The following is a 15,817-nucleotide window of genomic DNA, read 5'->3' as shown; positions in this document are numbered from 1 at the left end:
AGTATATATATATATATATAATTCATGATTTTTCAGTAATAGTGAAACTTTTTAAAAATTTTACTTGATATACTATATATACCTTACCTCGCTTTCGAATTGAACAAGTGGATGTGAACGTCTGCTACCAAGAGGTGGCAGGTGTATTTCATGGTTGTTAGACGTTGTGATCTCATTTGGGGATCTCCATTTCGAAACTGGATCTGGCACTAGTCCTTTTGTTGGCATTCTTTTGTAATCGTTTGTAATTCCAGCCTAAGTAAAAATAAAATAACTTAAAGTAACTATTTCTTATGGAAGGGAAATAGGGTAAATAATCCATGTTATTTTAATATGTAAACTAATAACTTTTGAAATATAATTCTATTATTACTGAAGTTTTTGAAATATAATTTATTACAAAATATGTATAAATAATGAAAAAATACTAACCCGTCGTACCACCAGGTGGCATACATCTGAAGTTGAATCATGCAGGAGACTCAACACTTCTTCTAACTCCACATCACACAGCTGTTGTCCATTGATCATAAGCAATTCATCACCTGACTGCAGATGGCTGGATCTACAGGTTTGATTCAACAAGAATTGATGTATGGTAAACTCTAAATTAATTAACAGAACAAAGTATTGTCGTCTTTTCCAATACTAATATTCTCGAAAATGTTTGAATATCAATGAAGGTATATCCAAGAAATCACAGAGAGAGATTAGAAATTATCATCATATTTTTACACAACTACATGTAGAAATCAAAGTCAGTAAAATAACTGAACACCTAGCGAACTTATTCCAAATTATAAAAACGTATCTTTATTAAACAAAGTATATTATTAGTATTGTGTAAAGTTTCGATAACATATGTTAGACTACTTTCTCTCTGAATATCTAAAACAACAAAACAGAAACTTGAAAAACAGTCCTTGATTGTGTGCCAAAACCAGAACTGGTATTTCATTTACAAATTTCCTTGTTCAGTTATATTTGTAGAAATAATAAAAATCAACTACGAACAGATAAATCATTTCTAGTTTAGGATGAGATAAATAGCGCAAGTTTTCGATTTTTTCCGTGTTTTATTAGCGAAGTCATCTCGGGGTAAAACTAAATGCTTCCATTCATAAATATCAATCAATTTCAGTATGAAGCAAACAGAGCAATGCAAATGTAATAACTTTAAACCAGGTACTGGCTACACAAAAAGTACAAGGTGAAACAAAAGTTATTCACACACAAAAAAATTCTACAACCTGAAATGTACGTGCAACACTTGGCTAGATAAATAATAGCTACAGTAGTTATCCACTTTTGACTTTTTATTAAATGAAACGTAATATGTATATATGAGTGGTCCATTCTTTCAATATCAGATAAAACAATACTTACTGCTTTAGTTAATAAATAATTCAATATGTATAAATATGACGTTCATGTACTGTTGAAACTATCACATTCCTTCTCCCTCACAAATAAGGCCTAATCTTAAGATCGTGAGGCGAATACTAATTGGATATACATTTTTTTACTTGTGTCTATCCCTCTCGGTTCTTCTCATACGCCAAGCAAGCGATCTATCTACCATTCCAGCAAGGGTTTAACTGCTAATAGAAAGACACTTTATAACCGATGATTGTCGTCTTTAGATATAACCTTATATAAACTACTTCATTTTTATGAGTGAGTTTTCGAATATAAAAATATCAGTTACGGTTTGGATAAAAAACTTAAACTATTAGAAATTACAAACAAATTTTACTGTAAGCATTGCTTAGAGAAAATGAGCCAGCATGAATAGAAATTTTGTTAGAGAAAGAGACAAGACGGTCTAAGTGAATAAAACATGAACACAATAAAACTAAAATTTTCCATTTAGTAACGAAGTCAGAAATCATGAAATTACTTGCACTTTACGTGAAATAGCATTCGTTTTGGAGAGCTGTCGGGCGTAATTCACATTTCATTGTTTAAGACTGGCAAAGCATGATCTCCTGTTTGCAGTTCAGGAGTTTTTAATGACTAAAATTGTCATAAATTTCACCTTTGCATAGCTAGAATACAAAATATACTTTATGCAGGAATATCAATGTAATATTTTTTAAATTTCTTTACATACAGTTATAACATTCTCATAAACTAAATGTCTAAAGGTCGTAAACGTGTGATAATCCTTTTAACACATGTAAAGGCTACATACTGCAATCTTCATCCTTGAGATTTAAACTAGCGTGTACGCGTTTCTATATGAACTTCTTGGAAGGTAGCCTATTCAATCAGGCAATAGCAAAAACCTATACAACTTTCTTACCGTAAGTTTGGGTGTAGACCATTGGTTGAAGTTTGTAACCTGTGGAATTGTTGGATATCTTACTAAGGCTTTGTTTAACCAGGATATATACAAGTGGAGTACTTCCAGAGGTCTGTTTTTACTCTTGATTTTCATCTCTTGTTTTGTGACTTCAACCACAGCACCTTGACGATAGTCGTACAGAAGGTCAGCCTGCTTTGATAACATAACACTATGGCGTTAATAAATAATGTTATGTTTCAAAGCACACTTGTGTTTAGTTGTTTCCCCTTTATTATCGGCTTTTCTCACTCAAATCAGTAAACCTAATAGCCATAGGCTAGATAAAAGTAACATGTTGCTGCTGAAAACCGAAAGATTTGTTATTGCAGAGTTTGTTTGGAATGTGCTTATTTTTCTGTTGACTCTCGTACAGCAAAGTTTGTAATTTGTGCTATTATCCAAGTTAGCTTCCTGAGACTATATCAATGTATGCTGGAGACGAGGAACTTGTAGTGGTAGTGAGGACTTGGTCCAATAATATGGCAAGATCTAGAGGAAGCAGAGCATTCACCAGCCATGGTGAAAATAATGTCAGCATTCTTGTTCTGTCCTCTGGGCCAAAAGGTTGAGGGTAGATCATTAAGCAGTCACAGTAATCCCTAATGCAATTTCAAATGTTTACATCCCCTATGCAGGAGCACAGGGGCTAGAGAAGAGCCATGGTGGCAATCAATAACCTGAATTTCACGAGATTGACTGAAGTGATCTCTATGGAATATGGGACTCCAAGGTGCTTGCGGACAAGCTTCGGCCTTGTAAAGCATTATGTGAAGTCATCAAGAGCCGAGGAGAGTGATGAGATGCGTGAAGTGGACAAAGTTTAGCGCATTTCATCACAATATTTTCAGGCTGAGCAAATGTCATCCTGTTATAATCCAACCATAATTGGAGTTAGTCAGAAATCTTCAAGGCTAACAACATTATACTGATCACACACCAAAACTTTGTCTGATGGGCAAGACCACTAAAGAATGTGATGATATAATGTGGTATTACACATCAAGTCATTACAATGGTAATGATGGAACATCCTACCACATATTGAGTCATCCCATTGAGGACTTAGATTGAGTGCAGAATTGCATAGTGTTTTGTTGTTATGAGCTACCAAGACATGGTGACCAACTGCGATGTAATTAATCTACACAGCTCTTAAGTATTCATGATGTTAGAAAAGCATGAAGGTTCAAGAATTTTTGACAGAAATGAATTAAAAAACCTTATAACCCGAGTGCTTTTGAAAGATCCACCTTTCGAAAGAACTCGGGTTATAGGGCTTCCATTCATTGCTATCAAGAGCTCTAAGGTAGGAAATTCTTTGCATTTTACATAATGCAAGGACAGAAGGGAGTCAGGTATTGTAATGATCTATTACAAATATGCAAGAGCATTTTTTTCTGATCATATTCACGTACAGACTTTCAACAGTGGTTTAGACACTGTATACAGTTCTCTGTCCAGAATAACAAAATGACCATGACAAGGAAAACTAAGATGGAGAATGGTAGGTTCCCCTCTGGAGAGAATCACTTTAGACATAGTTGGTCCTCTGCCCAACATTGAAAAATGTACTTGTTTTGTGCTTGTCATTATTAATTATTTCACCAAGTAGACTGAAGCTAATCCATTGGAGACACATTAGTACAATCCACCACAGATGTATTGGCTGAACAATAGATATCATGTTTTAGCACACCTGGAGAAATCCAGATAAATCAAGAAACTAACTTTAATAGCAAGTGGTTTGAAGAGTTTTGTCAAGTGTTGGGAGTGATGAAGGAGTACACTTCACCATGCCACTATCCTCAGTTTGATGTTTTGTCAGAACAGGCAGTAAAAGCCGCCAAGATACTTGCTACGTTTGATAACTCTGACCAAGCTGATTGGGATGAACCCCTACCATATCTTATGAAAGCATATCACAACACTAAACAACAGTAAGTTGGTTGTTCTCCAAATTTCCTGATGTTTGGACGAGAAGTACATCTCCAAGTATATATGATGTACGACTCTCTGCCCAATGCAAAAGTATTGCGCTGTCCACAGGAATATATTAATTGGCTGCATGTGAGTAAAGAAGTCTTATGTCAAAAGAGACATTACAACAAAGTGGTAGTGTCACAAAAGTTCGAGCCATTTGAGAGTATGGTTGTGGTACATGTCTGCAGTGCAAGAACAACTCGCTTCTGGCTTGACTGGCTCACAACTTATCTGTTTAGAGCTCAATGAAGTGGCATACGAGTTACAGCAATCACACGGCACGTTTATATGCATCAAACATGTAAACAAGCGTCTATGTCATTGATGAGCTACTAGGAAAATAGTTAATCTAGAAATCAAAGGTGGATAAACAATTTTCTAATAATTTAATAAGAGTATTTTGTCATATGATCTCATCTCAGTTGACAAGGAGGAAGGCACTAGTAAGAAATATACGTTTGTTTCTGAGGAAGCACCAGAAGAGAAACAGTGCATCCGCTCTGTTGATCAGCTGAGATGCAGATGTCGTGATCATTACGGCTGGGATTAACTGTTTGACCAGCAGCTAAGACAGACGGTTGAATAATCAATGAATGAATGGAAGCAGCAATCCTTAATTTCTGAGCTATCAAGTGATGTTTCACAATAGGATATCTATGCTGTATATTATGTTATAGCCACTTCATTATTGTACAATTAGAGCAGTTATAACTTAAATTTTGAACTACTGAGTGATATTTGGTAGAGAGATGTTAATATGAAGTTTTGTGATAATCACTCAATTTATCTAATTTTAGCTTATTTTCTTTTTTACTTTTATCGTGTTTTACTTATTTGTGACTTTTTAATGGTTGCTTGGCGCACAATAGCCTTGTTGCTTTGAGCCAAAACTTCAAGCAACAAACCAAACAATTTACTTAGTTAAGCTGTAGCGGAATTTCTGTGGAGCTGATAGCGTAAGACCTGCTACACACAAGGCTAAGACAGCCGCGATTGTTGGATGAAAAATCTTGGATTCAACTGTAAATGAAGAACAGAAATTCTGACAGTTAAGCTGAAAAGGACTTTGTGATCCTTAAGTTTCAAGAACTTAAGTTTTGTAATGAATGTTGGTGACAATTTGCCTATAGAAACTTTATGTTGAACTAACAAACTTGCATTTATTTCATAAGCCTTGTTTTGTGCAATTCTATGAGATCGTGCCTGATGGTCTGGTTGATATATTCTAGTTTTCTTGAAGCGCAGTCAGAAGATTGTTCTCTAATACAGCAAAAAAAAATATATTGATAAAAACATTTTGCTGGATTTTTATGTTAATTATTTTCGTGTTTATCTAATGTAGTTGTTTCCCCATGACCCCTAGATGGCAGTGCTGTTAGGATAAACATAGGAGTTGAGGCTGATCGATATGATATGATCATGAAAGTTATTTTGCTATTGTTCTTTGCACACTTACTACACTGAACTGTGAGTATATGCATGTACTTTGTGACTGATGATACGAAATGTGATCCGGATGAATATTTATAACAGAAAATTATATTATTGTTTCTCTTCGCCAGTGACTATTCTACTGTCGTGACATTTCTCAAGTTTGGATAAGTTTAAATTAATCGGTGGTATCCATAATTTACCTTAGAAGACTTTTCAAAAAGTATATGTAGTAAACAACTGGTGCTAGTCAGTTGCAAAAGAAGCCACAGAGCAATTCAGTGGTAAAATCGAGTACTACAAATTATAGGTTGTTTTTTATATGATGTGGAAATGGAAACTTGTGTGTAGTCAAAACGCTTTTCACTGCACATTTAACAAGTTGTTGTCAAACAATTTACGAACATAAATATCACCTCAATCATTACTATGTTCCAGCTGGTCTGAAGAGCCCTGGTATAAAGGAAATGGGCCTCATTGGCATTGGATATAGAATATGTAGTGTGGTTGACATATTATACTCTTCTTTATTTTCACTCAGAAAAGCTTATTAAAAATATAGACAGGAGTACAATTTATTTATGTAATTAAATAATTTTGGCTTGAAACACTTATATGGATTATGTTTGGTGAAAACTGCAGTGATTGGCTTGAGCTATATTGAGATAAAAAGAGAGCATGATCCGTGCAGGGAAAGGATATTTCAAGTTTGGTTTGGAACCGAAATATTCAAGAGCATGCGACTCTTACTTAAGGAAAGACAAAGCATTACTAGGAAGTATACACCACATCAACTAAAAAACTGGTGTACTTACTATTTTGGATAGTGTTGGTGAAGAAATATATTGCAATTTTGGTAACTGAAGTATTCACAGGTTATGGGACTGTCTTAAAAGGTGTAATCACAATATAATTAGCTGGTCAATCAAAATTAAGAATGCATAGTTGTTGTTGTTGTTTTTCTTAGTACAAAACTACAAAATGGGCTTTCTGCACTCTGTCCACCACAGGGAATCGAAACACAGAGTTTAACACTATAAATCTGTAAACTTACCGCTGACCCATCTTGGGACAGCATTCATAGTGTAATTATTGTTTTTTTTGAATAGGTTTCATTTAGAAACGTGTTTGATTGGTATATCTCAAACTATTTTTGGATTTTTTTAATATTAGCAGGAACAATTCTGTCATTACACAAGAATTTTATGTCATATAATATTTGTGTGGACTATACAAATATGAATATGAAGTTATTTGTGAAGTTAAACATGATTTCACATATTTATTCAGACTATGTTTGACCTATATTGAAAACAACTTGAGGTTTGAGTGTTGTTTGGCCCCTCCCCCGGATCAGAAGCAGTTTCAATCACAAATGTAATATTCTTAGGTGCACCGATTTTCCTTAGAGAAATCAGGTAGGATCTGCAGAATAACTAGACAGAACGTTATACACAGTTAAACTGTATTCTGACTTTGAGTTGTGAAGAATGGAAGTAACTTGAAACAGTTTATAACAATGTGAATCGATCTTGATTTATTTCAACAGAATACAATCAAACATGATGAGTGTGATGAAGGGCATCATTTTTACTAGAGCTTCCAGACTGAGAAACTTAGCATTAGTTACATGAAACAATAATGCTATTCTTTCTCACTAAACATATCTCTGTTAGTTATTCCCATTGAAAAATATGGCTTTGTTATTTTCCATAGCTAAAGTGGCAACAGTTACAGTTTGCTGCCAATTACCCTGCACCTGGTGTGCAGTTGTTGAAAATTGATAACTTTACCTACCTTGCTGCATGACAAGTTATGGGCAGTTTAAAGTGACCCAGTTGCTAACACCCACACCACATGCCTTGATCTTTCTTTATAGATTGACATTCAAATAGAGGCATCATCTAGGGCCGGAGCAGCCCTGCCGACTTATTCATATTCGGTGGGGTTGTATCACAGTGCCAGGATGTGTTGGCTGTGGTTTGCCTTTGGTAAAGCTCAAACTTGACATGATGCATTTACTTCAGAAAGGTGGTCTGTCCATGGTACAGTCATTGCAGCTATGGATTTCTTTTCTTGTGACTTAATCAAAGTTATGATTTTGAATGTCACTGCCATAGAAACTCCCTCCATCAGGGCGAAAAGATCTCCCACGCCTCATCATCTTAACAGATAGCCCATGATAAACTATCTATGAGAATGTTCTTACAATCTGCCAAATCTGTTACAAGGTATGCCTTACTATGTCTACATAACAACTCAAGCTCTTAGAAGTCCCATTTTCAGCCTTAAATTCAGCTCAATGGATCACTATGTTCTCCACTGGGTTAAAATGTCATTACATCAGATACAACTATATACCAGATTTGCTCTTAACTCAACTGATCAATGGAATCAAAAGCTGGCCCATCCTAACTCAAGATCAAATGCTGCACTTTTAGGTCCAAAGTCCAGCTATCCTAACCAGTGAATTGCTTGAAAAGCTTCAGGAAACAGTCCAGATTTTCCTGTACTGAGTATAAGCTTTCCAAAGCTAATACCGATGAAAATGGAAGAAGGCCATCTCCTCTTCCCATACCACCAACATGCCAGTAAAAACCACCCCCAAAGTGGCAGCTGCCACTCTGGCTATGTGAACGAGAGTGAAACCAGCTGTGGCAGCAGTCTCTAAGAAGCTCGATACCAGGGCATCAACCTTCATCATTCCACCAGCAATGTTTAAGGCCTTGGCTTCTAATATTGGATGACCATTTGTTAACATTAATTATTGTTTTATTTGTTAGAGGGTCTATTTATATATGTTAATGTTTTAACTAGTGAAAGGAATATTTTCATGTATTTTGTATCGTTTATGCATAGCTTAGCTTAATCCATTCTGCTAAACAGTGTATGTATATATGTCTAAATTAAAGTTTAAATTTTAAAGGGTTTTAATTCTTATAGTGTCTAATGTTTCCACTCTTAATGGGTTTGCTTTAAAGTGGAATTTATATCAAGTATTTTAATTTATGTATGTAATATTCTAAGCATAGTTTGTTAAACCATTTTTTTCAGAAGGAGATACATTTTTTCATTGAAATATTTTTAAGAACTCAGTTAAAGAGTTTTTAATTTAATATGTCATCAAATTTTAAATGTTTTCTTCGTTACAGGGCCTTTAATAATCCAAATTATTAGACCATCCTCTCGTGAAAAAGGTGAGTGAGTGAGCTTTGTAACGCATTTAGTATTGTTTTGTATTGTGATGTTTAATTTTAAGTATTGCACAGCGAGTGACTCACAGGGCAAGAGCAAATTGGTTTGATTTCTTGAATGTTGTGCGAGTAGTGTGATCTGGCTTTAAGCGAGAGGGGATTAAAGTATTGTTGTCACATTTGGCCAATTAGTGTTTGTATTAGCATTACTTCATAGCGAGACAGAACAGTTTTAGATTGAATTGTTGGCTCCACAACTAACGGTTTAATGTGTTTTAAGCTGCATTTGTGAAATCCAAATAAGATCTGCGATTTAACATAGATGAAAGTAATGTGACGTTTAACTTAACTTGGAATGTACTTCCGTTTAGCTTTTTCTCTTAATTCCTCTCAGTAGTTCACAGGGGGGCAACATGCACTGACAAGGGCTCTTCGTTTTTCTATTACAGTCTTCTTCAGTTCTTGTTATTCACACACCAACGCCACACACAGAGTCACTTGTACTATGATTTATTTTATTACAGTGTACTGTGATTTGTGAAAATTACCATGAAGTGTTTGTTCTGTTTATAAACCTGTGTCTAGTCTTTCTTTCTGATTTAACTGTTACAACTCATCGGGAAATATATGCCCACGCCTGAGAACCTCCAATTACACAGGCCTGCGAATTTAAACTTCGTAAAAGTTGCTTTGGTTTTAATGACGGATTTTTCATAATTCAGCTACGCAGACTTCGAAAATAACATTCTTTTTCTTTTTTTTCTATCACGTAAGGATTTTTTTTGCAAATTGGGAAGAAAAAATACTTTTACTTAGATCAAATTATTATTTTGTTTACCACAATGAACATTACTTATCATTATGTTTGTCAACAAAAATACAAACAAACTGAAGAAAAGAGAAGAATATTGATGTCAAACGAATGTTCATCCTCATTCATTCCGATTTTTTTCAGTGATATCTACGACTTTTGGTCTCAAAACTATGTGTTATAGTATTTCTTTTGTGTATTGCGTTATGACGTTTTGTGAAAAATCCGTATGTGATAGAAAAAATAGATATAATTTTCAGATTCAGAGCACAAGAATTACTGTAGAACATTTAAAATATCAAGACAATAAAAACCATCCCAGACCTGTGTTATTATCGGGCTTAACTTCTTTGCTTTGTAGGTTATCCACGAGATACCATTGCTATGGTTTCAGTCCGTATATTTATTGAATAAGTTGTTAAAAGGATATTATAAAATATTTTGAGCATACGTTTTTAATATATATAGAATAAATGATTTCTAAAGTTACAAGTAAAAACTACGGTTTGTTAAATAGTTATGTAGTTGTTATGATGATATTTATTTAAAGGTTGAAATTAAAATAAAATAGAGATTCGAATTTTCCAAACTATTATTTTTAGTGATACTGCGCTAAAAGAAATATGAAATATAAGGCTAATAAAATTATCCAAGATATTCTTGGAATGACATTCACAAGTTTGAACTTCGTAATGCTGAAGATTATTTGAACAGCGTCGTTCTTAAGTTGGCCCATCTGAAACTGTGGGACGTTGAGGTAGCTAATTGTTGAATAACATAATATACTTAAGATATCTGCCCGTTTATATTAATCTTCATTAAAAGTATATTTTTATTATTGTATTGTCCGTGATCGCACAAATTATACCAACTAATGAAAACTACAATGGTTGCTGGGGCCGGGCGTGGCCCAATAGATAGTATGCCAAACTGTGGATCCGAGTTACTGCGAATAAATAATTAGATAAGCAAAAAAAAATATATATGCTCTGCACATTAACCGTCAAATTCCAATATTCGGTCTGACAAAAACAGCTCAAGAGTTGGCGTTGGGTGGTGTTGACTAGCTACCTTCTCTCTAGTCTATCACTTCAAAATTAGGACGGGTAGCGCAGATAGCACTCGAGTAGCTTTGCTCGAAACTCAACAAACAATAGTAGTTGCTCACATTTTTTTTGTCCACATTACGTACATGCATTCTATTCAGCAAAATGTACTTTGACGTATTAAATGTAACGTGATGTGTAATAAACTAAGTTACACGTATTTATGGAAGTTGTGTGATAGATATGAATGTGCAGGACAGAAATGTCTAACCATTTCAATATGACGAAAAATTATGTGGTGTGTTCGAAAACATGAAATAACGTAAAAAGAACAGCTTATATGACGTACAATAATTGTTGTTTCGTAACAGAAATATAACTGGAACGTTCTGGCTATACTTAATACTAAAATACGTTTTCTTTATGCTTTAATACAACGAAAAACATATCTACAAATAGTTTACATAGTAAACTATAATGTAAACGCTTCTTCTTGGGAATCAGAATTCAGTCTAAAATCTCCTGTACAGAACTTTTTCTTACATATTTTTAGTTTGGACTGACATTGTAAACTAGAATTAGAAAGAGCTGTGAAAACATCTACTTTGAAAGTAAGCCAAATAATATAAACATTCGTCATTTACTGAATAACAATTGATCCACGTACCTCTGTACTGGGCTGCTGTTTTCTAATTTTGCTATAATGTACCTCTTAGTCGACTGATTCTCTTCTTTAGGACTAATATAAACTCGCAGTTCATTTAGACTGTCTTTCTTTAACCTCACAACAAAAGTTTGAGAATCTCCCTCGAGTTGAAAAAACGATCTATCTTGACACCAACCAATACTAGATTCTTGTGATATTAATCTTTCACTAGCATTAAGCCCATCCTCAAGCCATTGTTTTCTCCTCTTATCATTAAGGGAAGACACTACAGAGCGACTGGACTTTTTAAATTTTAATTGATAGTTCAGATCACCACACACATGGTCACGAAGTGGGGTTTCCCCATTGGTAACATGTTCTTTTTTCCTTTGAAGAGTCTCGTGGTGAAATGATGAATCAAGACAACTTCCATAGATCTCATCTACCGAAGGACTTGTATTCAAATAAGGTACAAATAGACTACTTCTCTTAGCAGTATCGCTGGCCTGCGAACTGTTCTCTTCACATACAAACTGTTGTGGTGTTTTCTTTCGCTTGTTCTTAAGTAGCTTGCGATCTAAAGTCCACGCTTTAAATTGTTCGAATTTGGAGTTATCTTTTTTAGTTTCTGAGTCAGAGGTTATAGGTGATGTTAAACTGCTGCTTTCTTTTTGTTTCTTTTTGCTCCAATCACACTGTTGATTTTCTTTGTTTTGCACAAACTCTGAGTAAGGTTTTCGCATTTGTGACGAAAAGTTTTGAATTTCACCTTTATAAGATGGTTTGAAATCATTATCATTCGTTATCCTTTTGTGACCTATACGGTGGAAGTGACCAGTTGGCCCCGAACTGGTCAATTTCTGTAAAAACATGGCAAATTTTTGAAGATTACTTTCTGTCGGCCTATTCGTATGTGCTGCACAGTGTTCTACATGAACGGGACTGTTGTTAACCTGTGGTATTGTTTTTAGAGAAGGAGAAAGTCCATAATTTTCTTTGAATGTGTCATGTTTTTCTTCAAGCGGAACCTCTTCGCTGCTGTTTTTTGTGCTGTCACTATCGTAACCCGATTCATCAGACCGATGCTGAAGTGAACCATCGGTAGTAGAAAACTGAAGGTCACAATGACGCTGCTCCGACGTCGCGAGTTTTCTTTCACAGGCTTCATTAAAATTTTCCTCAAAAAGCGTCCCAAGCTGAGATTTAGTCTTCATCGTCTGAGACATTTTGTTATATGGGGATATCGCCGAACCCACAAGGCTCTCCAAACTGTTAGTTTGCTTTGGAAGACAAAAATTATAGTTACGTGTTTCAAACTCGAGTAGTGACGCATGCTCTCTCCCATCAGCACCAGCGTTGTGTATGTCGGAACTATCTGTGAGCAACGCGGACGTGGAGCTACTTCGATATATCAGAGAAACGCTGTCTCTGCTGCTCCTCGACTGGTCACAGCGCACATTACCACCTCCCAGGAAAGGCGCGATGCTTCTCGTGCCAAGAGCCTGAGTGATGCTGCTCACCCTTTGCTCTGAGTCATACTTATTGTTTACACTGCTTCCAGATGCTGTCACACCTTCAGTAGGGGTCGACTGGGGACGTATCCAAAGCATAGGGCATGTTTCCAATGCCATCTGGAATAATGCCTCACGTTCTAACTTTTCGTTCCTGTCTGACGTCCTTGACGAACGGACGATGGCAGTCGGTGCTGCACGAGATGTAGCCTTTGTTGATTCTGCATATTTCAATGAAACGAGAGACTTTTCAAATGACGATGGAAGTACCAGACCTGTAATCCACAGCAAAAAATTATAATAACAATAATTAGCGATCACTAGCCTCTCGTGCAGTACTTTAATTGAATCTAATAATGAAACGCATTTTTTCTCCTTAAAACACAATGAAAAATAAAACTAAATAAATTCACTAATTAAACATAATTTTCTGGGATAGTCAACATATAAAAAGACTAAAAAATATAGCTAATATCTATTCCAAACATATTTCAATGCATACGAATTAACCAATGTTTATACACGACCTACAAAAGAAACGAGTGTGAATAACACAAACAATTGGTTCACTAAACTTTATACATAATTGCATGTCCCATTTCTAAAGTAATTCAGGTTACAGACTTTCTTTACATTGTAGTATTCTGTAAGAATACAAAACGTTAACAGCATAAGCAGATCTAAATTTCAATAACCCAAAATGATTTCAAGCAGAGGCGTCGGAACCGGGGGTGTTGTAGCACCCCACTTGTACATATTTAATTATATAGCAACTATCAATTGTACTAGTACACTAATCTAGCCAAGCACACACACACACACACACACACACACCCACCTTGCAACTCTTTCCTACTGATTCCAAGTGTAAATTGTTGTAACTGCAATAGATGCCAATTTATATTCTAAAATTAATGTATCAGTATTAATTTGAAGTAAATCAACATCATGAAGAACAGGATTATTCAAAAGAAACGAAGATGTAAACAAAAATGACAATTAATTACAAAGAAAGTTTGTTGTCAAAAGGCTACAGACTACATTTGACAGAATCTGATGTACGCATACTAAATTGTTGTTATTTTATTATTATTATTATTATCTACCTTTAAGATAATTAAGAAAATTTGATACTAGTATGCAATGGCCAGTTCTCTGCTATGTGACCAGCAAAAGATTGTATAAGATAATACTTAAGTGTGACATAATGCTTGAACTTAAAGAATAACCATGCATTCTCCTTGTAAGTATAACGGCATATCATCCTACCAGTATTTACATTTTACCCTCGTTACTTCCTGGTTTTGACCTGCTCGTCAATTTTTTGGCACGTAGGCTTGTGAAAGAATACAAATGCTGCGACCCTCCCACAATAACATTGGAGACCATGGTGCCTTTTGCACGCTGTACTTTGACGGGAAGGGAGCAATATTAAATGTTTCATACGAGTTATTTTACAATAAAAATATTGAGATAATATTAACTATTACCCTGTTACAGTCTGAAAATTTAACTACCTCCAGCAATACAGAACAATGTAATTAATTTCCATGTAGAAACAATATGCAGAAAAAAAATGTGTATTTCTAACTATAAACGCTTATTAAAAATAATAGAAAACAGCTTATAACACTTGTCTATCATAAATCAAGAACTTAAACGACAAGATCAATGTTATGAAGTACTTACACCTGGACTATATGAATCACTACTTATTCTTCCCCCACTTCCTCCCCTCGAAACACACTTCAGTTTTGGGTTACCAATTTGGCCCAATTATATTCTTCCATCACTACTCTCACTTCCCCACCACCCTCATCCGTAACTATATATGCAAACAGAGTACACAAGAAAAACGTGTTCAACATGTAATTATATAGAAGGGACTACACCAACTTCGAACCATTGGACGACAGCACTACCTGTACATAAATAACCTAATACATGTTTCTTCTTCTGGACTTATTAGTCTTGAACTAGAAAAAGACATTATTTTATAATTAGGAAAGAAGAAATTTCAAGATAATATATTATGATCACCGTTGATCTACTAATTACTGATATTCAGCTACAAAAAGGGGGGGGGGGGTCTTATTGAAGTTTACAAGATTATCCTGTTGATCCGTAGGAGAAACGCCTCCGATTTCTTTGTGCCATACTCTGACGATAATAGGACGAAAGGACCCAAGGCTACTAATTGGAAAAGACGGGATATGCTCTAGTTAAGATGACTTTATTTTTCTAACAACGTGATTAGCTTATGGAATGAGTCCCCATCGGCAGTAGTGTAGGCCAAGACTTTACAAGAATTTAAGACAAGAATTAATAATTTACTGAAAAATAAGAGATGGGTGAAAATTTTGTGCTAATCTTTTACTTTTCTCCAGGCTTCAAGAATCAAGTGATTTCTTGTCATCCTTACGTTAAGTAAAACGAGTTTGCTTGATAGGTAAAAAAAAAAAGAACTTATTGGTGTAATCAGGGTTCCTCAAGAAATTAATTGTTTCTACAGAAATCCAAAATACTCCACTGCTTATTATGAAGTTTCAAAAGTTGCACACAGTCACCAATTTTTGGGTCGTTCTTTGTTTTTGTAGTGACAAAGTTTTCTTCAGTGATATTTACATATGTGACCTCCGCAGTCCATTTAAAAAGTGCGTTTTTTTTAGATCTAGAAATAAAATCCTAGGGATAGAAACCTATATGCAAATTTAAAAGGGGAGAAATACCAAAAATTACTGACCTTGGGAGACGTTTAGCGTTAATATTTCATAAAAAAATTCAAACCCCTACAGGAGAGATAGAATGAAAGAGAATTGTTTGTTTGTTTTTGAATTTCGCGCAAAGCTAC

General features: G+C 35.0%; 1 protein-coding gene across 1 annotated transcript in view; it reads right to left on the bottom strand.

Annotated features, from left to right (window-relative positions):
• LOC106465423 overlaps positions 1-15,817 on the bottom strand; it is a 31,695-nt gene that overhangs the window by 4,668 nt on the left and 11,210 nt on the right. The window contains exons 2-4 of the mRNA XM_013925648.2: positions 11,477-13,241; positions 433-565; positions 88-255 (exon numbers count right to left, since the gene is read on the bottom strand). Of these exons, the coding sequence (XP_013781102.2) occupies positions 88-255; positions 433-565; positions 11,477-13,241 (2,066 nt within the window). The remainder of the gene's footprint in view (positions 1-87; positions 256-432; positions 566-11,476; positions 13,242-15,817) is intronic.

This window comes from Limulus polyphemus, unplaced genomic scaffold, assembly GCF_000517525.1.
Source record: "Limulus polyphemus unplaced genomic scaffold, Limulus_polyphemus-2.1.2 Scaffold1938, whole genome shotgun sequence".
NCBI classification, from domain to species: Eukaryota; Metazoa; Arthropoda; class Merostomata; order Xiphosura; family Limulidae; genus Limulus; species Limulus polyphemus.
This window is presented reverse-complemented; position numbering and strand designations above follow the sequence as displayed.